At 48.3% G+C, this 26,683-nt stretch overlaps 1 protein-coding gene across 3 annotated transcripts in view; it reads left to right on the plus strand.

Moving 5' to 3' along the window:
- Positions 1 to 2,280: 2,280 nt before the first annotated feature.
- LOC144950911 (transforming growth factor-beta-induced protein ig-h3-like) overlaps positions 2,281 to 26,683 on the plus strand; it is a 254,138-nt gene continuing 229,735 nt past the window's right edge. For 2 of the 3 annotated variants that reach the window (XM_078881080.1, XM_078881079.1), the window contains exons 1-3: positions 2,281 to 2,426; positions 4,125 to 4,321; positions 22,854 to 22,952. In XM_078881080.1, coding sequence (XP_078737206.1) covers positions 4,200 to 4,321; positions 22,854 to 22,952 — 221 coding nt within the window. In that variant the 5' untranslated portion in view covers positions 2,281 to 2,426; positions 4,125 to 4,199. The remainder of the gene's footprint in view (positions 2,427 to 4,124; positions 4,322 to 22,853; positions 22,953 to 26,683) is intronic. The other variant, XM_078881078.1, reaches the window with a different exon arrangement.

Below are 26,683 nucleotides of genomic sequence, written 5' to 3' on the forward strand. Positions count from 1 at the left end.
AAGTCATTCATCGTAGGCCAGACGAAAGGCTGCGTCCTCTGTCTGCCGCCCGTACCCCCGCCACCTCTGATGAGCACGGTTGGAAACGTGCTGTGTGGAAGAATTTCGATTTAAAGCTTACGTGACTGCAGGGATTCATCTTCTTGGTTCTTTGGGTAAAGTCACGTAGAAGGAAAATAATAAAAATAAAACATAATAATATAATTCTCACGACGTTTCGGCCACAACGCAAGCAGCCGTCTGTTCTCCACCTGAAGACGGCTGCTTGCGTTGTGGCCGAAACGTCGTGAGAATTATTTTATTATGTTTTATTTTTATTATTTTATTATTTTCCTTCTACGTGACTCCACCTGAAGACGGCTGCTTGCGTTGTGACCGAAACGTCGTGAGAATTATTTTATTATGTTTTATTTTTATTATTTTATTATTTTCCTTCGACGTGACTTTACCGAAAAAACCAAGAAGATGTGTGAAAGAAGTTCAACGCGGGCCTAACGCCGAAGGAACGTTGACACGACCGGTCCCGTTACCTCATCGCGAATCGCTGCCAACGCGAGCGAATAACAACGGCGCCGTGCTGTGTCGGGAAAGACGGTTTTGAGACTTTAAAAATGCAACAAACGTGGTTATTCGTGCCGAGTAATCCGCCTCTGCGTGCCGGGCGTAACTGTTGGGCAATGCTCAAAGACAAAGATTTCCCCCTCCTACCCACCCCGTATAATCTTAACAGAATGTTGGGTCAAATGCTGTTGGGGGAGCAGCAGCTATGAAGGTCGGTACTGTGGCACACGAGAAGGTGGGGTGGCCAGCAACCACGCCCGGACCGCCTTTGTCTCCCCCGTGGCGATGTTTAAATACCAGGTACTCATTTGAGGCTGAGTCGACCTATGCTCTACACAACAACGCGCACACGATGATTGTTATTCCGTGGCGAAGCACGTGGTGCGTCTGCGCTCAAACTTTGGCGAAACGAGAAGAAATTAAACGGTCGAGTTCCGTTTGTTTTCGTCTCCTCGTGTGTGGAAAGGTTATTTATTAACGGCACCAATAAAAAATTTTACTTAAAAAAAAACTTGCTGGGAACCCAAGGGATTAATGTTGAGAACGCGAAATTAAGAAACTTTTCAAACAGGTCAGCCATGTGTCAACTTTTTTTCCAGACGAGTCTGAATGTCAGCGTGCGTGTGTGTGTGTGTCCAACTCGCTCATCACCCCACTCCTCCTCCTCCTCAGCACCATCACGCCCCTGATTCTCACCACGTCCCACCAACCCCCATAGCCTTCGAGTGGCGCCGATGATGTCTCGCATAAGCCCTCTTTTTTGGGTCTATATGTATCTATATGGGTGTCTATGGGTCTATATGTATCTCGGATGGGTCTCTATGAGTCTCTATGCATCTCTATGGGTCTTTATGAGTCTATATATCTATATGGGTCTATATGTATCGTTACGTATCTCGGATGGGTCTTAACCCACCCAACCCATCCGCACGCACCCTCCGATTTAACACGGTTGGCTAAGTACGGTACGAAAGAAGTTCAACACATTCTAGATTTGAAGCTTTCGTGACTGCAAGGATTCATATTCTTAGGTTTTTTCGGTAAAGTCACGTAGGTAAAAAATTATAATTAATAAAAGTAAAATAAAATAATTATAAAATAAAATCACGACGTTTCGAAGGCAACACAAGCTTCCGTCTTCAGGTGGAACCGTGACAGCACGATTGCCGTATCATTTACTTGATACAGCAAGCGTGCTGTGACGGTTCCACCTGAAGACGGATTTTAATTTTATTTTTATTTTATTTTACTTTTATTAATTTTAATTTAAAATTTCTTACCTACGTGACTTTACCGAAAAAACCTAAGAATATGACTTCAACACACACACACGTGTTGCACGACAGAGAGTGGGGCGGGTGACCAGCACCACGCCAGGGCCGCCTTTGTCTCCCCAGCGGCGATTATTCACGCAGGACATGTGCTGCGTGCTTCTTTCGCACCGTACGTAACCAAACCGTTGCTAATCGGAGCTACACATTTTTTGGGGGCTGAGTCGACCTAGAGAGAAGCCAACCAAGGAACAGGTGTGTTGAGTCGCTTGAGCGGGACTCGACTTTGCCGGGTTCGCGGAACGCGTTGCAGCGCTAAGCACTGCGCCACCGCTCCCCCATCCCTCACACGCCTCTACCCCCCAATCCCTCACACGCCCACCGCGCCCTGCCCATTATAAACCCCTGCAATCCATCCCCGCATTCTCCGTGGGCATCGCTCCTCCCAGGCGAAGTTAAAGGAGAGTTTAACCCCAAAAGTTAGCGTTCGTTTCCTCCCCCCCCCCCCCAGGCTATAAGAACGGAACGCAGCCACCACGAACACCACCATTATCATTATCCATCCCCTCCACTCCAGGACAACTATCCAACCCAGTACGTGTGAATCTTTGATAAACATCCTCACACACACCGAAACACTCCGCAACACACCGCAAACACACACACACCGAAACACCGCACACACACACACCGAAACACACCACACACACACACCGAAACACTCCGAAACACACCACACACACACACACCGAAACACCGCACACACACCGAAACACACCACACACACACCACACACACCGAAACACCGCACACACACCCCGAAACACACCGCACACACACCCCGAAACACACCACACACACACCGCACACACACACACACACCGAAACACCGCAAACACACCCCGAAACACACTACACACACACCGCACACACACACCGAAACACCGCACACACACCCCGAAACACACCACACACACACCGCACACTCCAGACACACACACACACACCACACACACCCCACTCACACACACACCACACACACACCAGACACACACACCACACACATCACACACATATACACCCCCACTCACACACACACCCCACTCACACACACACCACACTCACACACACCCCACTCACACACACACCACACACACACACCACACACATCACACACATATACACACCACACTCACACACACACCCCACTCACACACACACCACACTCACACACACACCACACACACACACACCACACACACACCAAACACACACACCACACACATCACACACATATACACCCCCACTCACACACACACCCCACTCACACACACACCACACTCACACACACACCACACACACACACACCACACACACACCAGACACACACACCACACACATCACACACATATACACCCCACTCACACACACACCCCACTCACACACACACCACACTCACACACACACCACACACACACACACCACACACACACCAGACACACACACCACACACATCACACACATATACACCCCCACTCACACACACACCCCACTCACACACACACCACACTCACACACACCCCACTCACACACACACCACACACACACCAGACACACACACCACACACATCACACACATATACACCCCCACTCACACACACACCCCACTCACACACACACCACACTCACACACACACCACACACACACACACACACCACACACACCACCCACATCACACACATATACACACCACACTCACACACACACCACACACACGCCAAACTCACACACAACACACACCCCACACACACACCACACTCAAACACACCACACACACCACACTCACACACACCACACTTACACACACACCACACTCACACACACCACACACCACACTCACACACACCACACTCACACACACCCCACTCACACACACACCACACTCACACACACCACACACCACACTAACACACACACCACACTCACACACAAACCACACTCTCCCCATTCACACACACACCACACACACACATACCACACTCAAACACACACCACACACACACACACCCCACTCACACACCCCACACACACACCACACTCACACTCACCACACACTCCACACACACCAACACACACACCACACTCACACTCAACACACACACCCCCCCCCCACACACACACACCCCACTCACACACACACACGCGCGCGCGCACCACGCTCAACGCGTTCATTCAAAACTCGAATAAAATCGACAAAAAACTGAAACGAACATATCCGCTGTCGATTGCAGTAGCTTCAGGCGGCGAGCGAGGGAGACCTCCAGTGTGCCGGTCAGCGACGAGGAGGAGGTTTTACCGGAGCGGGCATGACTACGATGGTGTGGGTGGCGGGCTGGCTGGCCCTTCTCATGGCACACCACGCCGTGGACGCGAACTCATACTTCAACCGTCTGCTGCTACACAGCCGCATCCGAGGTCGCTCCGAGGGGTGAGTGGCGGTGGTGGTGGCGGCGTTGGTGCCAGAAAAGTTAGCGGAGAGCAAACTTCTGAGAATGCCTCCCCCTGCGGCGCAGGGTTGGGTGGGTGGGGAGGGTTATAATGCGAGGTGGAGCGTGTGTAGTGTGTGTGGTGTTTGGGGTGTGTGGGGTGTGTGTGTGGTGTGTGTGTGGGGTGTGTGTTTGTGGTGTGTGGGGTGTGTGCGGTGTTGTGTGAGTGGGGTGTGTGTGGGGGGTGTGTGGTGTGTGTGTGTGTGTGAGTGGTATGTGTGCGGGGGGGGTGTGGTATGTGTGTGTGTGTGGTGTGTGTTTGTGGTATGTGGGGGTGTGTGGTGTGTGGTGTGTGTGGTGTGTTTGTGTGAGTGTGGAATGTGTGGGGGGGGGTGTGAGTGTGGTATGTGTGTGAGTGGGGTGTGTGTGTGAGAGTGGGGTGTGTGGTGTGGTGTGTGTGTGGTGTGGTGTGTGTGTGGGGTGTGTGAGCGGGGTGTGTGTGTGTGGGGTGTGTGTGGTGTATGTGTGGGGTGTGTGTGGGGGTGGTGTGTGGGGTGTGTGTGTGGTCTGTGAGTGGTTTGTGTGAGTGGGGTGTGTGTGAGTAGGATGTGTGTGTGTGATTTGGGTGTGTGTGATGTGTGTGTGTGATTGTGTGTGGTGTGTGTGTGATTGTGTGTGTGTGTGTGTGGGGTGTGTTTGTGCGTGAGTGGTGTGTTTGTGCTCGCTAACAGCACTTGCCCCAACAGTCTGTTAAGGGCTACATGGGGGGATATTCGTCTTTGGGGTGTTTGTAAGTGGTGTATAAAAAAGATGCGCATATCTCAGTGGTCTATACCTGGTTAAACTAAATAAATATATTTGAGTGATTTATTTACCTATCCTGTACTTTGCACTCCTAGCGTATGTTTTTGTATTGTGTTTGTTGTCGTAACGTTCTTGACCCCGTGCCCCTACTGGACATGTTTGAAGAAAAAGAGCTTTACAACTCATCGGATTCCTCCAGTGTAGAGGAACCATTCGGATTCTGAGCGGTGTGTCCGCGAGTGAGCGGTGGCGCAGCGGTTAGCGCTGCGATGCGGCTCCGAACCTCGCCGAGTTCCATTCCCGCTCACCGCCGAACGCCGGTGACGATTCTCTGAGCCGGTCCTGGGCCTACCCCTAGGTCGACTCAGACTTAAACGCGGTGTGTGTAAGAACATCAGCCCCAGCAGCTTCTAATAAACTTGCTCGCTCATAGCACTTGGCTCCCAGCATTCAGAGAAAGGCGACGACAGAGGGGGGGGGGACGAATCTCTTCGTCTCAAGTTGAGATCGAGCAACAGGAACTTGCTTTGCGAGCCGTGCGAGCGCTCCGGGCAGGCGAGCGAATTGAATGATGCGCGCGCGCGCGCGCGTTGACCAAGTGCTCGCGGGTGAAGTCAACTCGCAAGGTAAGTCGATGTTAGCAATGCGCAACTCTATGGGGGGATTGGGGGTGGAATATTTGACAAGTCAGGGATATCCCGGGCTGTGTGTGCGCGCGCGTGTGTGTGGGGAGCGGTGGTGTAGCGGTTAGCGCTACGCTGCGCTACGAACCTGGCGACGCGGGTTCGATTCCCGCTCACGGCCAAACACAGGTGACGATTATCTGAGCCCGGTCCTGGGCCTCCCCTAGGTCGACTCAGCCTCAAATGAGTACCCGGTGCGGTGTGCAAACATCGGCACTGGGGAGACAAAGGCGGCCCGGGCGTGGTGCTGGCCACCCACCCCCTCGTGCGCCGTGCCGGCCTTCATAGGTGCTACTCGCTAATTGCACTTGCCACGGTCTGTCAAGGCTATACGGGGGATCTTTGTCTTTGTGAGTGATAGAGAAACCGTGCGAATGAATGAACGGGTCACGAGAGATAGAGATCGCGACAAAAAGTACGTTACGTGCAACAAGGAACGGAGTCACAGAGACAACGCGAAGGAGTTTCAGAGGATTTAACGGGCAAAGAGGCATGCGAATCAACAGCGTCAGGGGTGAGAACGGAGAGACGCGAAACGAGATGAGCCCAACAGCACAGAGCAAAGAGGGAATTTTCCCGTGTGTCATTACATCAAGGAAAGAGGGTTGGTGGCACACGCACATACTTTTCCTTTTAAAGGACACAGAGACACAGAGACAGACTTTGACTCTTAAACAACTTTTATTGCCGCCAGCAGCAACAGCACTGGAGGCGATTCCGATATGAAATACACAAAGTCACCAGCAAACAAATGAACGCTATAAATCAACGCGCTGTGGCGCTAAATGCACCGCGCACAAAAAAAAGTCACGTGGTGGTGGTGGCACACACAGAGAGAGAAGCTGGGAATTGGGCGGGGGGGGAGATGCGAGCACGTTGACTGAGTGACAGAGCAATCGAGAGAATCAGCATCGGGATCTTTGTTTAGACTGCATGAGGAGGAATCCGATGAGCTATGAAGCTCTTTTGTTTATAGATGAGAGCCGAGGGAGTGGGCAGAATAATGAACAAACAAAGGAGAGGAGAAAACACCGGCGAATCATGTTGAAGTGTCAATTGTCAATGTTAACATGCTCAAAGTTTCAACATGTGTTAAAGGAAAAAAAATCAGTTTTACACTTTTTTGGGCAATAAAACAGGGCGTTAGGATGTTCAAACGCCAAATAGGCACCCTTCGCAAGGAATCGCCCAACTGCGACTGTTTAATAATTGTTTTTTACCCTTCTATCTGGCAACAAACTGACACCTTTTTGCAAGGAGTCATGTTTGCATAGACCACAATACCTGCAGTCATAATGCAAACAAAAAACATAACTCTGATAATGTGCACTGTCCTTGAAGTTGATTGGTCCACACTCGAGACAGCTTTTATTAGAGCCTCGGACAGTGCACATTATCAGAGTTATGTTTTTTTGCATTATGACTGCAGGTATTGTGGTCTATGCAAACATGCCTCCTTGCAAAAAGGTGTCAGTTTTGTTGCCAGATAGAAGGGTAACAAAACCAATTATCATATTTTTACTGGCAAATGAGGTTCCAATAGTGCGACTGTGTCGTTAGCCCAAACCATCAAGCACATCACCGATGAACGCTCCATCCATGCACATCTTGGCGTTATCGCCGAAATCCACACTGCGTCAACCCCGCATCATTGGACTGGATGGGGAACCTTTGCATTCATTCACGACGATCGTCGAGAAACAAATAAAAACTGTTGCTTTTCACGATGCCATACGAAAGCAGAATAAGAAGAGGGAAACCTTTTATTCTTAGTATTTTTGTCGCACTTTGATACTGGCAAACTCACAAAAAGTTTCATCTTGTTGGATCTATCGGTAAAGTCACGTAGAAGGGAAGTAATAAAATAATAAAAATAAAACATAATAAAATAATTCTCACGACGTTTCGGCCACAACGCAAGCAGCCGTCCTCAGGTGAAGAATGAGGACGACTGCTTACGTTGTGGCCGAAACGTCGTGAGAATTATTTTATTATGTTTTATTTTTATTATTTTATCACTTCCCTTCTACGTGACTTTACCGAAAGAACCAAGAAGATGAATTCCTGCAGTCACGAAAGCTTTAAATCGAAATATTATTATTTCTCATTTTTATTATTTTATTACTTCCCTTCTACGTGACTTTACCGAAAGAACCAAGAAGATGAATCCCTGCAGTCACGAAAGCTTTAAATCGAAATTTAACAAAAAGGTCTCGTGATGTGTTAAGGATGTCTACAGGGCGTGCCGAGTCTTCAGTAGGGGGGGGGGGTGTTGATCCCACGGCCCCCCCACCCCATCCTTCACCCACCCAGAGAGGGCTTTAAGTTACGAGATGTGGCAGAGAACGAGAGGATGTGGGTGGCGGATGCAGCACGAGGGCGTGGAGGGAGCGGTGGGTTGTGAGGTCAGGAGGGTGGTGATGGGGAAAGTGGTGGGGGAGCAGGCGCAGACCGGGAGCAGAGGGGGAATGGGAATGAGATGGGTGTGGAGCGAGGTAGGTGAGCTGAAGGAGCTAAGGGAGTAGAACGAATGAGAGAGAGAGAGAGAGGTGAGTGGGACGGAGGGTACGGGAGGGAGTAAGTTGAGGGTGGGAGGAGGAGGAGGTGGTGGAGAGGGAGGAGAGGGAGAGAAGGGAGATGGGGGTAATGTGGAGCGAGTGGGCCTGAGTGGTCCTGTCGTCTGTTTCTACCGGACATCTGTGAAAAAAACGCTGCATATTGCTCATCGGATTCCTCCACTATAAATAAAGATTCTGATTCATATTCTTAGGTTTTTTTCGGTAAAGTCACGTAGGTAAAAAAATTAAAATTAATAAAAGTAAAATAAAAAATAAAATAAAAATCACGACGTTTCGGAGGCAACACAAGCTTCCGTCTTCAGGTGGAACCGTCACAGCACGACTGCTGTATCAAGTGAGAGAAATTCCAAGAAAACAGTCCTTGAAAAACTCTAACAGATAGGTGGAATTTCTCCCCGTAGATGGTATTAATTCTAGATTTGAAGCTTTCGTGACTGCAAGGAAAGCTTCAAATCTAGAATTCTGATTAATTTTCCCCGTCCGCAATATGCCATTTCCCCACAAGCATTAGGATCCTTTATTTGACATATGAACCTTGTGGCGGGACCCCGGGGTCCCATACGGCCCCGGCTCTCGCATAAACATCATATTAGAATGTAAACCAAAACGTTGCTCCTTTTTCACCAATGGGTTTGAAAGGATGGTGGCAAGTGTTGTCTTGTTAAAACTACGCCTCTAAAGCTGAAAACTACGTACCTGCGGTACCTCTATTTAAAGACACTATCGAAGCAATAATTTACACCCCTCTGTCAATCATCGTGTTTCTCAGTGTGGATTTGTGAACACACTTTGTAAACAGTACATGAAATAGTACGCGTTTTCAATGCGCTTTTCATTTTTCAACCAGCGTTTATACAATTGTTACTCTACAGAGTGGTGGGTCGCCGCTCCTCTTATCCGCATTGACACGTGCGGTATGTGGGGACTATGGCTTGACCGCAAAAAAACCTATCTGCACAGATGCATACGGACAAGATAATTATTATTATTATCAAAAAGGAGGAATTAACGGTGCAACGCATCTCATCTGATAAATACCTGCAGGTAATAGAATTGTCATCGATTGGTCCTGGCTGAAAGACATTGGGCGGTCACAAATAATGATGATGAAAAGAAAGCAGTTTCACTGTATTATGCATAGCGTGATAACAAATAAAGGACTTAAGTCGTGTAGGCAGTTTGAGCAGCTTTGGATAAGACTTATTACACTGGTCAACAACAACAACAAAAATTCTGGCCTGAATTTTTGCAGCTTTTTTAGACAAATTTCAGGGTGCTGATTCCAAATCTGATCTCAGATTTGCTCTATCACATCTCATTTTTATGCTATCGGCATACCCCATTTTCATTGATTTTACCCGAAATTAACTCTGTCACTTATGATTGCAAGTTGTTGCGAGTCAGTGACTGCTTTAGTGTTAAAATATGGTGCTGCGTTTTTAGGATAGTGTGTTTATAATATAATTTTATGTAGATATCCACATTTATTTAATATTTTTCTTCTGCAGTTTTTATTGAAAATGCAATATTTGATATCTCAAAAACCTGATGTGATAGACAAAAAAACTGATGCCAGATTTGGAATCAGCACCCCAAAATTACTTTAATACCGTTGGAATACCTTATGCCAGAAAAATTGTGTTGACCAGTGTTATGATTCTGCCCATACCCGAGCATGGAGCGCATTCAGCTCTTGTGCGCATTGGTCCACGCTGTTGCGCTTGGTCACGACACCACATGACAACAGAACGATCCACTCCACGTGGGACGGAGTCGCCAAACATAAATTAGTCAATGAGAGGACGCTGTCTTTCCGACAGCTCTGTTTCTTCACCTGAGGACGGCTGCTTGCGTTGTGGCCGAAACGTCGTGAGCATTTTATTTTATGATGTTTTATTTTTATTATTTTATTATTTCCCTTCTACGTGACTTTACCGAAAGAACCAAGAATATGAATCCCTGCAGTCACGAAAGCTTTGAATCGAAATTTAGTTAATGACGATTTTGACTTCCGTTTATTCGGGACCACGGGGTCCCGCCATAAGGTTTTTATCCGAAAATATATTTTTAATATTGACATTATTCATTCCGTCTAGATTTGAAGTTTCCGAGACTGCAAGGATCCATACTCTTTGGTTCTTTCGGTAAAGTCACGTAGGTGAAATAAATAAATAAAATGAAAATGAAAATTAATACATTTTAATCTGATGATTTAAAAAAAAACTAATTTAATTAAATTTATTTTATTTTTTCACCTACGTGACTTTTCCGAAAGAACCACAGAGCATTATTCATTCCATCATGTCGCCGTTTTTTTTCTGCCCCACCACGCAATTCTGTGCGAGTTTGTTTGTTTTTAAATTAATTGCACCGTCTGTTACAAATTACACCCACTTCATTTAAAAAAAAAACATGACTTTTTTCCTTCCCTTCGTCTGCCTTATTGCACGTTTACAACAACTGACTTCTTCTCTGTGTCGTTTTAATGTCGTGTAACCCTCCCTGCCTTCGAGTTGCGACGTGTCCAATTAATTGCCGTTGAAATAAATGCATCTCAAGTTGAACGCGACCCACTCCTACACAGGCATGCCTCCACGTTTATTGCGGCCTTTTTTTCCTTTCTTTCTTAATATCTCTCAGAAATTGAGCAATTTAAGTAACAAAATATTCCACTCGAGTCCTTAAAGTCTGCCAAAGAGTGTTCTCCTCCACTGCAATAGCTAAGTTTAATCAAACTGGGGTTTTCCTACCCATATGAGAAACACGTTTTATTTAAAGGAATATCGCCCGACCGTGTGTTACGCAACTGTTTGAGAGACCAGGTGGCTTTTTTTGCGATGTGCTCGCCTCTCTCTCTCTCTCTTTTTTTTTAGAGCCACTGGAAATCATGTGCGGGGAAGATGTGCATCGGTTAGGGGGATGATGGGTGGAAAAGGCTGGTTGTTGGGTGGTCGCTAAAATGATAAAGTAAACTTGATTATCCTCAAACTCTCATCGCTCCACAACCTCGAGAGGTTTGGGCTTCGTGTGGTCTGGTGCCTGACGGCCGCCAGGTGTGTGTGTATTTGCGAACAAAGTAAAACAAAAATATATATATACCCGGTCCAGACGTTACTTAATGATCGTTTCTGGGGAAGAAAATAAGTTCCTGCGAAAAAAAAAAGAATTAATCATATTTATTTAGGGCAGTGCCCGGAAAAACAAAACGTTATTTGTTTTAAAATGCCTTGAATTACCCTTAAAACCACCCTTCCTGTGCGTGCACACGTGTGTGTGTGTGCACTCGTTACACAAAGTGGTGGTGGCGCAATGGTTAGAGCGCCGCGCTGCAAATCCGGCGACCAGACTTCATTACCAGCTGCGTAAAAAAAAAAAATTCCATCTCAACCGGTTCTGGGCCTGCCCCAGGTCCACTCAACCTCAAATGAGTACGTGCGTGCGTTGTGTAAACATCGCCACTGGGGAGACAAAGACGGCCGCGGCGTGGTGCTGGCCACCCACCCCCTCGTGTGCCGTGCCGGCCTTCATAGGTGCTACTCGCTAACAGCCTGACTCTTTGCTTCTTTAGGTAAAGTCATGTAGGTATGAAATAAAAGAAATCACGACACAGGCGTCCATCATCAGGTGGGAAAGCATGGTCTGCTGCTGAGGCAGACTGTTTTAAAAAGGTTTGAAATGGGTGTAGCCCAAGGGTCATAAAGAAGTGGCCGGGGCTAGTGATGGCTCACCCGATCGAGTCACAGTAACATTACTAGCCCAGGCCACTTCTTTATGACCCTTGGGCTACACCCATTTCAAACCTTTTTAAACAGTCTGCCTCAACAGCAGACCAATGCTTTCCCACCTGATGATGGACGCCTGTGTTGCGCCCGAAACGCCGTGATTTATTTTCTTTTCTACCCACGTGACTTTACCGAAAGAGCCAAAGAGTGTGGATTCCTGCAGTCACGAAAGCTTCAAATCTAAATCGTTAACAGCTAGTTAAGTTTAAACTAAACATTTTATTTTACCGGAGAGAGCAGATTGAGCTATACAGCTGTTTTTCAGAAGCGACCTGGCTATCAGAAATGACAGCTCAAGAATAGTGGCTCGCCACGTGAAAATTGACAGCAGCCAAATACTCTAAACGCGTGATGTTGATTCTAAATGTGGAGGGAAAAACCGGAGGACCCGTAGGAAAATCCACACAACCACGGAGAGAGAGACAGACACTCAAACTCCAAATATACAGGCGTCAGAGTCGGGATCTAAGCTATGTCCTCCTGTGTACCTGGCGAAGTAGTTAACATCTCCTCGCCACCGCGAGTCGGCCACGGCGACAGTCAAGGATTTTCATCTTCGTACACCACTCGTTAATAAGAATTGACGAGTAGGACGACTTGCGCCAGGAGTTTCCGATCAACATCTCCGTGAGGTTGAGACCTCCGCGTTTCCGACCAAAGACAGTCAATTATTGGCGTCATCTGCACACCGAGAGCCTTTTTCCTTCCCGTGTTGCCATCGGCGAGACCGTGGTAATCCTCAACCGTCTCGCGATTTCTAGACGTAGTCTCAAAGTGCGGCATTGCGCTGACTGCGGTGAGCTCGGAGAGAGACTCTTTTTTTTGCCGGATTTTAAAAATATATTTATATTTTTTTGAAATTCGATCGCAATGCCAAGGGGCACCGAGAGTTGGGGAACAAAAAGGGCCCAGAAATGTCTCCCCTCCGTGCTTCGACATCGGGCTGGGTGGGTGGGGAGGGTGGGGCTGGGTGGGTGGGGAGGGTGGGGCTGGGTGGGTGGGGAGGGTGGGGCTGGGTGGGTGGGGAGGGTGGGGCTGGGTGGGTGGGGAGGGTGGGGCTGGGTGGGTGGGGAGGGTGGGGCTGGGTGGGTGGGGAGGGTGGGGCTGGGTGGGTGGGGAGGGTGGGGCTGGGTGGGTGGGGAGGGTGGGGCTGGGTGGGTGGGGAAAGTGGGGCTGGGTGGGTGGGGAGGGTGGGGCTGGGTGGGTGGGGAGGGTGGGGCTGGGTGGGTGGGGAGGGTGGGGCTGGGTGGGTGGGGAGGGTGGGGCTGGGTGGGTGGGGAGGGTGGGGCTGGGTGGGTGGGGAGGGTGGGGCTGGGTGGGTGGGGAAAGTGGGGCTGGGTGGGTGGGGAGGGTGGGGCTGGGTGGGTGGGGAGGGTGGGGCTGGGTGGGTGGGGAGGGTGGGGCTGGGTGGGTGGGGAGGGTGGGGCTGGGTGGGTGGGGAGGGTGGGGCTGGGTGGGTGGGGAGGGTGGGGCTGGGTGGGTGGGGAGGGTGGGGCTGGGTGGGGAGGGGCTGGTCACCCCGTGGTGCCCTTATAAAACTCAACGTTTAACCTACTCACGCCGGCTTGTGCCCGCCCTCACAGTCGGCCATATTTGCGGAATACACCACGCCGCCGTTGACCCTGCAGGCCATTGACCGAGCAACCCAACGTTCCTACCAGCTCCCTCCGCAGGAATGTGTTAAAGCGTGTTTAAAAAAAGTTATTTTTTAAATATTACTTATTTAGAAGGTAAATCATCGAAACACAAACTGCAACAACCTACTTAGTTTCATCGGCCCCCGATGCATTTATTAACATCATACATTGTCTTAACGATTACGAACCAAAGGGTTGCAAGGCTGCGATAAAGTTTCAGAAACACTGATGACGTTAAATTTCGATTTAAAGCTTTTGTGACTGCAGGGGTTCATCTTCTTGGTTCTTTCGGTAAAGTCACGTAGAAGGGAAGTAATAAAATAATAAAAATAAAACATAAAATAATTCTCACGACGTTTCCCGACAGACCTGTTCTTCAGACGCTGTCTTCCCGTCAGACCTGTTCTTCACCTGAGGACGGCTGCTTGCGTTGTGGCCGAAACGTCGTGAGAATTATTTTATTATGTTTTATTTTTTATTATTTTTTTATTTTCCTTCTACGTGACTTTACCGAAAGAACCAAGAAGACTGATGAAGTGCCCACTGTGGAGGTGTCTCACAGCTGTGCCAAACGCCACGTGGAGCGCACGTGCGCTCCTCATCATCATCAGCAGCATCATCATCAAATCTCTTTCACGTGTCCATGACGAGAAAGTCCTTGGATCGTTTGCGCAACGTGCTAATGATTATTTAAAATAAATAAAAAATATCTCCACCTGCATCCGTGGAGTGCCGCGTGAGCCCCCCCCCCCCGAGCTAAAATCGAGCGCGGCTCCACGTGGTGGCGTGGGGCCAAACAGACGCGTTTAGACGTGGAGCCACGTGTGTGTCGTGTGCATGCACGTGTGTGTCGTGTGTATGCATGCACGTGTGTGTGTGCATGTGTGTGTGTGCATGCTCGTGTGTGTGTGTGCATGCACGTGAGTGTCGTGTGCATCCACGTGTTTGTGTGTGATTGCATGCACGTGTGTGTGCATGCACGTGTGTGTGCATGTGTGTGTGCATGCACGTGTGTGTGTGCATGCACGTGTGTGTGTGCATGTGTGTGTGTATGTGCATGCACGTGTGTGTCGTGTGCATGCACGTGTGTGTGTATGCATGTGTGTGTGCATGTGTGTGTGTGTGTGCATGCACGTGTGTGTGTGTATGCACGTGTGTGTGTGTGCATGTGTGTGTGCATGCACGTGTGTGTGTGTATGCACCTGTGTGTGTGCATGCACGTGTGTGTCGTGTGCATGCACGAGTGTGTGTGTGCATGCACGTGTGTGTGTGCATGCACGTGTGTGTCGTGTGCATGCACGAGTGTGTGTGTGCATGCACGTGTGTGTGTGTGCATGCACGTGTGTGTGTGTGCATGCACGTGTGTGTCGTGTGCATGCACGTGTATGTCGTGTGTATGCACGTGAGTGTGTGTGCATGCACGTGTGTGTGTGCATGCACGTGTGTGTGCATGTGTGTGTGTGTGCATGCACGTGAGTGTGTGTGTGTGTGCATGCACGAGTGTGTGTGTGCATGCACGTGTGTGTGTGCATGCACGTGTGTGTGTGTGTGTGTGCATGCACGTGAGTGTGTGTGCATGCACGTGTGTCTGTATGCACGTGTGTGTGTGTGCATGCACGTGTGTGTGCATGCACGTGTGTGCATGCACGTGTGTGCATGCACGTGTGTGTGTGCATGCACGTGTGTGTCGTGTGCATGCACGTGTGTGTCGTGTGCATGCACGTGTGTGTCGTGTGCATGCATGTGTGTGTGCATGCACGTGTGTGTCGTGTGCATGCACGTGTGTGGGGGGCGGTAGTGTAGCGGTTAGCGCGCTGCGCTACGAACCTGGTGACCCGGGTTCTGTCTGAATCTATGCTCTCTGTGTGAGTCTATGGGTCTCTGTGTGAGTCTATGGGTCTCTGTGTGAGTCTATGGGTCTCTGTGTGAGTCTATGGGTCTCTGTGTGAGTCTATGGGTCTCTGTGTGAGTGTATGGGTCTCTGTGTGAGTCTATGGGTCTCTGCGTGAGTCCATGTGTCTCTGTGTGAGTCTATGGTCACTGTGTGAGTATATGTGTCTCTGTCTGAGCCGATGGGTCTCTGTGTGAGCCTATGTATGCGTGTGTGTTAAACTTCTTAACCACCGTACGTAGCCAACCGCGGTAATCGTTGGTTCGGGGAAAGGACAACAAACTAAAGACGAACTGATGCTGGCGAAAAAACCCATGTCGTTTCATGTTAGTGTTAAGGGCAATATCTTTATTTACATTGAGGGTGAAGCGTTTATTGTGGAGGATGAACAGGGTGACCGGATGTCATGTGACCACCATTTCATTCTCCAACACGTAACGTGTTTAAAGTCGGGTTTCTCTCAAACAGAAACGAACACGCAAAGGGAAAACAAACGAAGAGAGGGCTCAATTAATTGGGGATCAAAGAACATCTGTGGCCACCCTGCAGATTGCAGGAAATAACTCTATGCGTCTGTGGTCCTGCTTTCTCCGACTTCTAGAGTTGTTCTCTAGAGTTGCTCCCGAACCCACGACCTCCTGCACACCAGGCGAGGTAGTTAACATCTCACCACTGTGAGAGAGAGACACACAAACTCCACATATACTGCAGGCATCGTCGAGGTCGGGATCGAACCAACGACCTCCTGCACACCAGGCGAGGTAGTTAACATCTCACCACTGTGAGAGAGAGACACACAAACTCCACATATACTGCAGGCATCGTCGAGGTCGGGATCGAACCAACGACCTCCTGCACACCAGGCGAGGTAGTTAACATCTCACCACTGTGAGAGAGAGACACACAAACTCCACATATACTGCAGGCATCGTCGAGGTCGGGATCGAACCAACGACCTACTGCACACCAGGCGAGGTAGTTAACATCTCAAATTTACGGCGCCCCAGCTGTGGTGAGATGACACTAAAGTCTTACTCCGGTCAAGGGATCTGTTTCCAGAAGCTCTTAGACGTCTGAACGGTTCCACAAAGAAGTGATAAACGATCGTGTGTGTGTCTCCCGGACTTCCCGTTCGGGGAGGTTGGCGTACGAAGTGGTTGCGAGTCAAAAAAAAACGTGTGCCACATCAGCGTTTTTTAAACTGAAGGCGATCGTTACTAATGAGGTCTGCTGATCGTCACGGAATATCGCGTGCCAAACGCATATCGGCCCCAGGTATGTGTCACGCGAATGAATTCAAACTCAAGGCAATCGTTGGCAATGGACTAATCACTCGTGGATTTCTCACGCGGTGCGATCGGTTTCTTTTCTTTGCGTTCTGATTTATGTTCAGCTCATTGCCAAACTGAAATATTTCGTGAAATAATTTGTCTCTTGCTTCCCCTCGTTTGTTTGATGAGCCGGGGGTCACTCTTGCAGAACGAGACGCGGCATGCTGGTCTCTAGAGCGCCCACCTATAAAGAATTATAATTATACTTTAATTTGAATGGAATGTTCATTATATTGAGATCGATTCATTTTGAATGCACGCCATGGTGGCGAGGAGATGTTGACTGCCTTGCCTGGTATGCTAGAGGTCGTGGGTTCGATTCCGACCCTGACGATGCATGCTGTATATTTGGTGTTTGCGTGTCTCTCTCTAACAGTGGTGAGATGTTAACTACCTCGCCTGGTGTACAGGAGGTCGTGGGTTCGATCCCGACTCTGACGATGCCTGCTGTATATTTGGAGTTTGCGTGTGTCTCTCTAACAGTGGTGAGATGTTAACTACCTCGCCTGGTATACAGGAGGTCGTGGGTTCGATCCTAACCCTGATGCCTGCTGCATATTTTGAGTTTGCGTCTCTCGCTCATGATCATCATCACGGTGGCTAGGATATGTTAACTACCTCGCCTGGTGTGCAGGAGGTCGTGGGTTCGATCTCGACCCTGACGATGCCTGCTGTATATTTGGAGTTTGCGTGTCTCTCTAACAGTGGTGAGATGTTAACTACCTCGCCTTGTATACAGGAGGTCGTGGGTTCGATCCCAACCCTGATGCCTGCTGTATATTTGGAGTTTGCGTGTCTCTCTCTCTCCCCGTGGACGTGTGGATTTTTCTCCGGGTCCTCCGGTTTTCCCTTCCACATTTAGAATCAACACGCATTTGGCTGCTATAAATGTCCACGTGTGAAGAAGCCACTTCGTTGAGCTATCGTGTGTGATGGCCAGGTCTCTTCTGAAATAGAGCTATTTCAGCTCAGTGGGCATAACCTGGGTAAAAAAACAAAATTGTTAAATTTAGTTGGTATCTAAACAAATGTTTCACTGGCGTAGCGATGATGAATTCAGCTGAAAAGTTTCCCCTGCGTCCATTTATTTCTCAACGTCGGAAACTGCTGCGTTTTGCTTCGAGTTTATATTTTCCTAACCCGCAGTATATCATCGTTAGCATCTGGTGACATCCGCGCCGTTTAGTTTTAGATTTCTGTTGGAACTGAACTACAAATATAGAGAATAAGTGCCGCTATCTATTGCTAATATTTCAACCACAAACCCCACGCATTCCGGGACAGGTGGGTGGGAGGAGAGAGGGGGGGGGTGATGAGCGGGGGGAGGGGTGGGAGGTGAGCGGTGGGTTAGGGGGAGGGGCGGGTTAGGTAGAGGGATTGGGGGGAGGGGCGGGAGAGAGGAGCGGGGGTATGGGTGGAGGATGGGGGAGGGGCGGGGGATTGGTGAGGGGAGCGGCGGGGGGTTGGAGTTGGGGGGGGCTGGAAGTGGGTGGGGGATGGGAGGGAGGGGCTCGAGCGCGTGCCACGGGAGCCTTTTAGCGCACAGAGCACGGAACCCCCCTGGGGGTGAGCGCGCGCGTTCGTGGGGGGGCAGGGGGGGGGGGCTCGGGGTGGGGGGGGGGGTTGGAGTGGGCGGGGCGTTGCTCTCTCGTAGTGAGTGGCCGTGCCCCCCTCCCTCCCACCCGTCCCAGCAGTTGCCTGTGATGCCACAGGTCCGCGCCACGTGCAAGAGCGCGCATTGAAACGACAAACCGGTGCTGGAACTTCGCTTGCCCTTCGCACGCAACGGTGCACCCCCCCCCGCCGTGTTCGACGCGAGCGGCGGGTTGGGTTTTGCCGGCTTCTCTTTTGCGGAGTGCGAAGTCCCCCGCTGGGTTGACACGCGGGGCCCCAACGAGGAAGCGCCGGTCGACGATTTATTGGCGAGGCTTCCCGCGGCTCGAACGCTCTGGTTGTGACTACTCGCTTGCGGATTTAACCGAACAACTTTGCTGGGTGCTTAACAAGTGGAAGGAAATGGAAGTGCCCAGAGTAAAAAAAACCCATATGGAGATTAGTCTACACTTGCTGCACTGCATTGTCCTGGCGAGCCAGTCAGTGTATGGCACCCTCCTAAACGTTCACGGGAAGGGACTTTCATGCAACATCAGTGGGCCACAATCTACCAACTCTCGCTGCTGCCTCCACACAGTGCAGCCACGTGCATATCCACCACTGCCACTCGGCTGTTCTGTTGAAACGAAGGCTGAGTTTGTTTCGTCGGAGATTATTGCCCGAGTGGTGTTCTGCTCTGTGGTCGTGAACACAACCTCGGACTGGCAAATAAACGTCTTACTCCCACGGTTTGGGATGCCCTGGAATATCATGGAGCCAGCTGATGGTGAATTGCACGGTTTTGGAGGCCCTAGAATATCATGGATCGAGCTGATGGTGAATTCCACGGTTTGGGATGCCCTGGAATATCATGGAGCCAGCTGATGGTGAATTGCACGGTTTGGGTGGTCTTGGAATATAATGTAGCTGATTGTGAATCCCACGGTTTGGAACGTCTTGGAATATCACGGAGTTGATGGGGAATTTCAGGGTTTGGGAGATCCTAGAATAGCATGGAACAGATGGTGAAATCCATGGTTTGCGAGGTCCTGGAATGTCATGGAGCCGATGGTGAAATCCACGGTTTAGGAGGCCCTGGAATATCATGGAACCGATGGTGAAATCCACGGTTTGGGAGCCCTGGAATGTCATGGAGCCGATGGTGAAATCTACGGTTTAGGAGGCCCTGGAATGTGATGGAGCCGATGGTGAATTTCAAAATTTTATTTTATTTTTTTCACATTTTCACACCTGATGATGATTGCTTGTGTCGCAGTCGAAACGTCGTGAGCATTATTATTGTTTTATATTTATATTATTTTATTATTTCCCTTCTACTTGACTTTACCGAAAGAACCAACAATATATTTGCATGTTGTTGGGCCAATGCATGGGCAGCTCGCATGTGGGCGGAAACTGGAGCACCTGGATAAAAACCCACGTGGTGCGATGGGGAAACGCTGCATCCCAAACGGATGGAGCGGGTGGAGTACTGGGACCCCTCTGCTTACGGACGAGTTAGGTTCCAGAGGGTTACTCTTTGGTTCTTTCGATAAAGTCACGTATAAAGAGAAAATTATAAATTAAATACTAGCATACGACGTTTCGATTGCAACACAAGCAATCATCATCAGGTATAACTGAGGGTTGTTCGTAAGTCGATTTGTTCGTCAGTCCAACTTTACTCCCGTCGATTCTGAACGTGTACGCTAAACACGGGGAATTGCTTGAAAGGTTAAATAATCTCCTGTAGATGTAGATGCCACTCGCTTTTCACGTTCTGCAGATGTAGACGCCATCTATTGCGCGGCTGTTGAACAGGCAACTGGGCATACGGACAGTTTTGTTCGTATCTCTGAAAGTTCGTAAGTTGAATGTTCGCAAGTAGAAGCGTCTCTGTAGACTTTTTTTTCCGTAACCACCTTCTTCTGGTGCGCCAGGGTTATGTCACCTTTTTGATGCCCACGAGGGAAGGGGAACTTCACACAGCATTTGTGCTGCGGTGTTCCAGGAAACCCTCGCTGCTGCTGCCACCCACACAGTGCTGGATTGCAGGCGGCCACGTGCACAGCCACCACCACCGCACGGCTTCTTCTGAAGGAATAACGTCTATGACGTCATCTTCTGGGGGCACTTTCTGAAAACAACGCGGTGCATTTCTAGCTTGTGAACGTTGGAAGTGGAAATCTTTCTTGACTCCATTGACGTGATGCCGATTGGAAGATACTTTGGAAAAAGAAGACTAAGAGAGAGAGAGAAATGACGATTGCTGTTGGACCGGTAATTGATGCAGACATGTGGCTTAACCTTCCCCGCTTGCCAGCGGATGAGCTCAGCGATGTCATCGCGTCTTAAGCCCCCGCTCGCGTTTCAGATTTCTGAGCCTCGCCTGAAGCCAGCGTCGACTTCTTTGCCTCGTCTTTCCCCGTTAACACAAAAAGCGATGAATTCTCAGGATTGGAGCTTCAGGAAATTCTGGGGTGGGCGAAGCGGGACGTTTGGTGGTGCATGCTGGTTGTTTGGCTTTTCCACAGGCTGTATTCTATCCTTGCGCACGCATGTACGCATGTACGCTGAACTTTTTCTCGCACCCGTACGTAGCCAACTGCGCTAATTGGGCGTGCTGTGGGCCGGGGGAGGACAGCAAACTAAGCGTAAAGAGCAGTTGTAAAGAAATGAGTTTTCAATCTAGATGATTGAAAAGTGCATTGACTCAGGTGGCTTCCTAATATCAAAAGGAAGAGCGTTCCAGACGGTTGCAGAAGCGCATCTGAAAGCGCGCCATGTGGTGACCGTCTTAGTTCGACGGGTTAGCCAAAAGCCGCTGCTGCAAGGATGACCGGAGTTTGCGTGATGGAGTGATGAATGGCTGAGTCTACCCGCCGAGACCAGGATGTGAACTCGCAACCTTCCAATTGTGAGCCGCTCCCTCTGCCACTGAGACAGCTGGCCGGGGCAGTTATTGATAATGGGAACTATTGCAGTCCCTACTCTTTGGTTGTTTCGGTAAAGTCACGTAGAAAGAGAAATAGTAATTCCTGCAGTCACGAAAGCTCCAAATCAAGTGAATTGCAGTCCCGTTGTGCTATTGTGTGTTGCTCAAGTTCTGTTTTTAATCCTTTATCGAAGTAACTGTGCAATATACACATTGACAACTGCGGTGGCGAGGAGATATTAACTACCTCCCCTGGTTTAAAGGAGGTCGTGGATTCGATCGCGATCCTGACGCTTGTTGCATATTTGGAGTTTGCGTGTTCTCCCCGTGGTCGTGTGGATTTGTCTCCGAGCCCGACCGCTTTTTTCCCCTCCACATTTAGAGACGACATCGTTGGCTCACGAGTATTTGACTGCCATACATTTCCACGCGGTGATGACGAGCCACTTCGTTGAGCTGTCATTTGTGATAGCCAGGTCGATTCTGAAAAATTAACCCGTAAAAACAACGTTTTTCACTATAAATCCTTTATATGCGTGGCATCGGTTTTATTTTATTATTCATTTCTGTTTTTCTTGAGTAACAGGTTCATTTTTATCACATTGGTATTTTAAATTAAATATTTAACAAAAAAATCCTAAAAAGTGGAACATTTTGGAAAGAAATTTTCACGAAATAAATTGTCACGCACAACGAGTCTGTGTGCAAAATGTCAGCTCGATTGGATCACGGGAAGTGGGTTAAAAAACGACCGAAAGATTTGCACGGTCGTAAGCGCGCATGCAAGCAAGCAAGTGAACTTAATATAAAGGATTTCAAAAGAGCTGTATGCTAGCTCAGTCGGCCTTACCTGGTAAAATATAATAAAAACTGTTTTAGTTTCTGCGACAGATAGAAGTCCTGTATTTTGACAGTCGGCTCCATAACGACGTTTTCGTGCGGCACTTCCATAGTCGCACACCATTGTGCCGGCATTTTTAGCTGTTGGCTGCGAGAGCGGCCAAATAATCCGCGGTGAACCTTGTCTTTGGCAGCATCATCAAAATGATGGACCCCAATAAAAAATAACAATAGGCTTTACCCCCTTTCGGGCAACAAAACAGGCGTCAATGTGTTCAAACACCGAATACTGGATACCGTTTTTTGTGCAAGGCATCAAGTCTGCATTAAGCAAACGTTACTTGTGGCAAAAACGTGCAAACTGAACGTGAGCTTGCAAACAAAGGCCGTCCCTACCTCTTCGGGGGGGGGGGGGTTTCCCTCTCGCTGACGCGTGCTGTGCTCCCGTCCCTTTGCCAGGCCCAACATGTGCGCTGTGCAGGAGATGGAGGGCACGGAGAAGCGCTACTTCTCCTCCTGCAAGACCTGGTACCGCAAGAAGATCTGCAACGTGCCCACGTAAGTGGCTTCGGTGGTGCGACGTGGAGTGCGAACGTTACGGCGACACGTTAAATACAATGGTCCAACATTGGTCCAATATTGGCCCAACTATGGCCCAACAATGGCCCAACAATGGCCCAACAATGGCCAAACATTGGCCCAACATTGGCCCAACAATGGCCCAACAATGGCCCAACAATGGCCCAACATTGGTCCAATATTGGCCCAACAATGGCCCAACAATGGCCCAACAATGGCCCAACAATGGCCCAACATCGGCCAAACATTGGCCAAACATTGGACCAACATTGGCCCAACATTGGCCCAATGTGCCATGTTTACGGGTGTGTTCCCTCTTTGTAAATGCTTTTGATGATTGATGTATTTTTTTCATTGAGTTTTTTAGCCAGTCTGGAGAGTGCAGCCTGGAAAGAGCATGACTTAGATATTTCCTGACTCATTGCTATGAAAAGAAAAAATACACGGGTTTAAAAATACACATGTAACAGGAACAACCAATATATAATGAACAAGGGTTGAAATAACACATTTTAAAACTGAAAATCTTACCAATGATCCGCACCTCCGATTAGCACGGTCGGCTACATACGGTGCAAAACACTTCGCGCGGCGATTAAAGAATAATGTTGCGTGTTAGTCAGAGGATAGATTCTAATATTCCACCGATTTATAGAATACTGACCTCAAGTTCAAGTTCATTTATTAGGTATAGCCCTGTGAGCCATTCGGCTCTTGAATCGAGTGCAAACAAAAAACAAAAACATGAACAAAAAACATCTTAAAGTGAATATGTGACTAAGTGCAAACAGGAAATCCAAGAAAAGACAGCAAAATATTGCAGAAAAAGCACCAAACACCAACGCTGTGTGCAAAATTCCCAGTGGGATGCAGGTCAAACAACAACAACAACCACAAGACAACTTAGATTAAGGCCATCAGTCTAACTCTGTACTACAACAAACAAACATGGCGGGGATCTCCGCCGACTTTGCAAGAAACGAATGACTCCTAATGGGCCCTCACCTGGCTCCTTTGCAAACCCAGCTGATCATCGGCATTTCCGCGGTCTGACATATCGCTTGCTCAGCCACAGAGCGACATAGAAGGTAAAATAGACCATTGGAGGTTTTTGGCACACACACGCTGCACACACGCTATAAAATAAACTATTTTATTTTACCACTGAAGACCAACTGAACTAGGAAGCTCCAGGTAAGGCCCACTAAACTGTATAGCTCAAATTCAGAAGCGATCTGACTATCACAAATGATAGCCCAAAGAAGTGGCTTATCATCACGGGCAAATGTATAGTCGCTGCCAAATATTCAAAGGGCACGTTGACTTTAAATGTGTAGGGGAAAAAAACGATGAAAAATTCGCACGACTACGGGGAGAGAAACACACACACTCCAAATATATAGCAGACGTCAAGGTCTGGATCGAACGCTACGACCTCATGTATACCAGGCGAGGTAGCTAACATCTCCTAGCCACCGTGATGATGATGAGAAAGTGAGACACCCACACTCCAAATATATAGCAGGCGTGAAGGTCTGGATCGAACGTTACGACTTTGTGTATACCAGGCGAGGTAGTTAACATCTCCTAGCCACCGTGATGATGATGAGAGAGAGACACGCACACTGCAAATATACAGCAAGAGTCAAGTTCAGTATGGAACCCTACGACATAGTGTATACCAGGCGAGGTAGTTAACATTTCCCAGCCACCGCGATGGCGAGATCCTCAATGCATCCAGTGCTCCACTGCGCCCATTTATGGCTTCAGCTCACGACAGCTCGGCTAATTGGTTTCATTGTGATTGAAGTCAAACGGCGTTCCCCATCAATGGCGAATGGCAAGTTCGTCGAGATGAAGTATTTGTTGAGTAAATTTTTCATGATGTGTCGATGGCCCAGCGATTACCGGTGATGAATTGTTTCGTGAAATCCCGCTTCGTCAAATCGATCGACGGCATTTGCGGCGGCTCCCTCGTTATTCGCTAGCGATATGTTTTCTGGGATGCTCGTGAATGGCAAGCTTCACGAATAATGATATTGGCCGACGAAAACCTGTCTTGCGTCTCATTACTTTATCCCTTGTCACTTTATCTCTCGTCACTTTATCTCTCATCACTTTATCCTTCGTCACCTTATCTCTCGTCACTTTATCTCTCACCACTTTATCTCTCATCACTTTATCTCTCATCACTTTATCTCTCATCACTTTATCTCTCATCACTTTATCCTTCGTCACCTTATCTCTCGTCACTTTATCTCTCATCACTTTATCTCTCATCACTTTATCTCTCATCACTTTATCTCTCATCACTTTATCTCTCATCACTTTATCTCTCATCACTTTATCTTTCATCACTTTATCTCTCGTCACTTTTTCTCTCGTCACTTTATCTCTCATCACTTTATCTCTCGTCACTTTATCTCTCGTCACTTTATCTCTCATCACTTTATCTCTCATCACTTTATCTCTCATCACTTTATCTCTCATCACTTTATCTCTCGTCACTTTATCTCTCGTCACTTTATTTCTCTTCACTTTATCTCTCGTCACTTTATCTCTCTTCACTTTATCTCTCGTCACTTTATCTCTCATCACTTTATTTCTCATCACTTTATCTCTCGTCACTTTTTCTCTCGTCACTTTATCTCTCATCACTTTATCTCTCGTCACTTTATCTCTCATCACTTTATCTCTCATCACTTTATCTCTCATCACTTTATCTCTCATCACTTTATCTCTCGTCACTTTATCTCTCGTAACTTTATCTCTCGTCACTTTATCTCTCATCACTTTATCTATCGTCACTTTATCTCTCATCACTTTATCTCTCATCACTTTATCTCTCATCACTTTATCTCTCGTCACTTTATCTCTCGTCACTTTATCTCTCATCACTTTATCTCTCATCACTTTATCTCTCATCACTTTATCTATCGTCACTTTATCTCTCATCACTTTATCTCTCATCACTTTATCTATCGTCACTTTATCTCTCATCACTTTATCTCTCATCACTTTATCTCTCGTCACTTTATCTCTCATCACCTTATCTCTCATCACTTTATCTCTCATCACTTTATCTCTCGTCACTTGATCTCTGTCACTTTATCTCTCGTCACTTTATCTCTCGTCACTTTATCTGTCATCACTTTATCTCTCTTAATTTTATCTCTCACCACTTTATCTCTCGTCACTTTATCTCTCGTCACTTTATCTCTCGTCACTTTATTTCTCATCACTTTTTCTCTATTCACTTTATCTCACCACTCACGTTCTCTCTTCTCGACACAGTCAGTCGTGCAGAGTTCCAGATGCGATTCGCGCACAGCCAAAAATCGCGAATACATCAAGTTCGTGAATCGCGAGGCAACACCACATACACAGCCCAAGCGGCATATAGCTGTAATAAGACTCTTTGAGACGACTTCTGGAATCCGTCTTTTATTCACTTTGGGTTACATCTACTTCACACTGCTGATAGACAACGTGAAGGGACAGATAGACCGAGAGAGACGCACTGCCACGTGGCAACTCGGAGCCCCGCTCTCGCGTGACTCCTTCCTCCGTTGGTTCCCGTTCTGACCACGTGTCGATCCTCTCTACCTCTATTTAATACCCGGGTCACGTGGTACGCTTCAGCCAATCCTCGTTAGCCTGCGTCGAATCTTCTAGGCTCCCTCGTCAACTCCCGGGACCACGCCCCTGAC

Source organism: Lampetra fluviatilis, chromosome 60 (assembly GCF_964198595.1).
Source record: "Lampetra fluviatilis chromosome 60, kcLamFluv1.1, whole genome shotgun sequence".
Lineage (NCBI taxonomy): Eukaryota > Metazoa > Chordata > Hyperoartia > Petromyzontiformes > Petromyzontidae > Lampetra > Lampetra fluviatilis.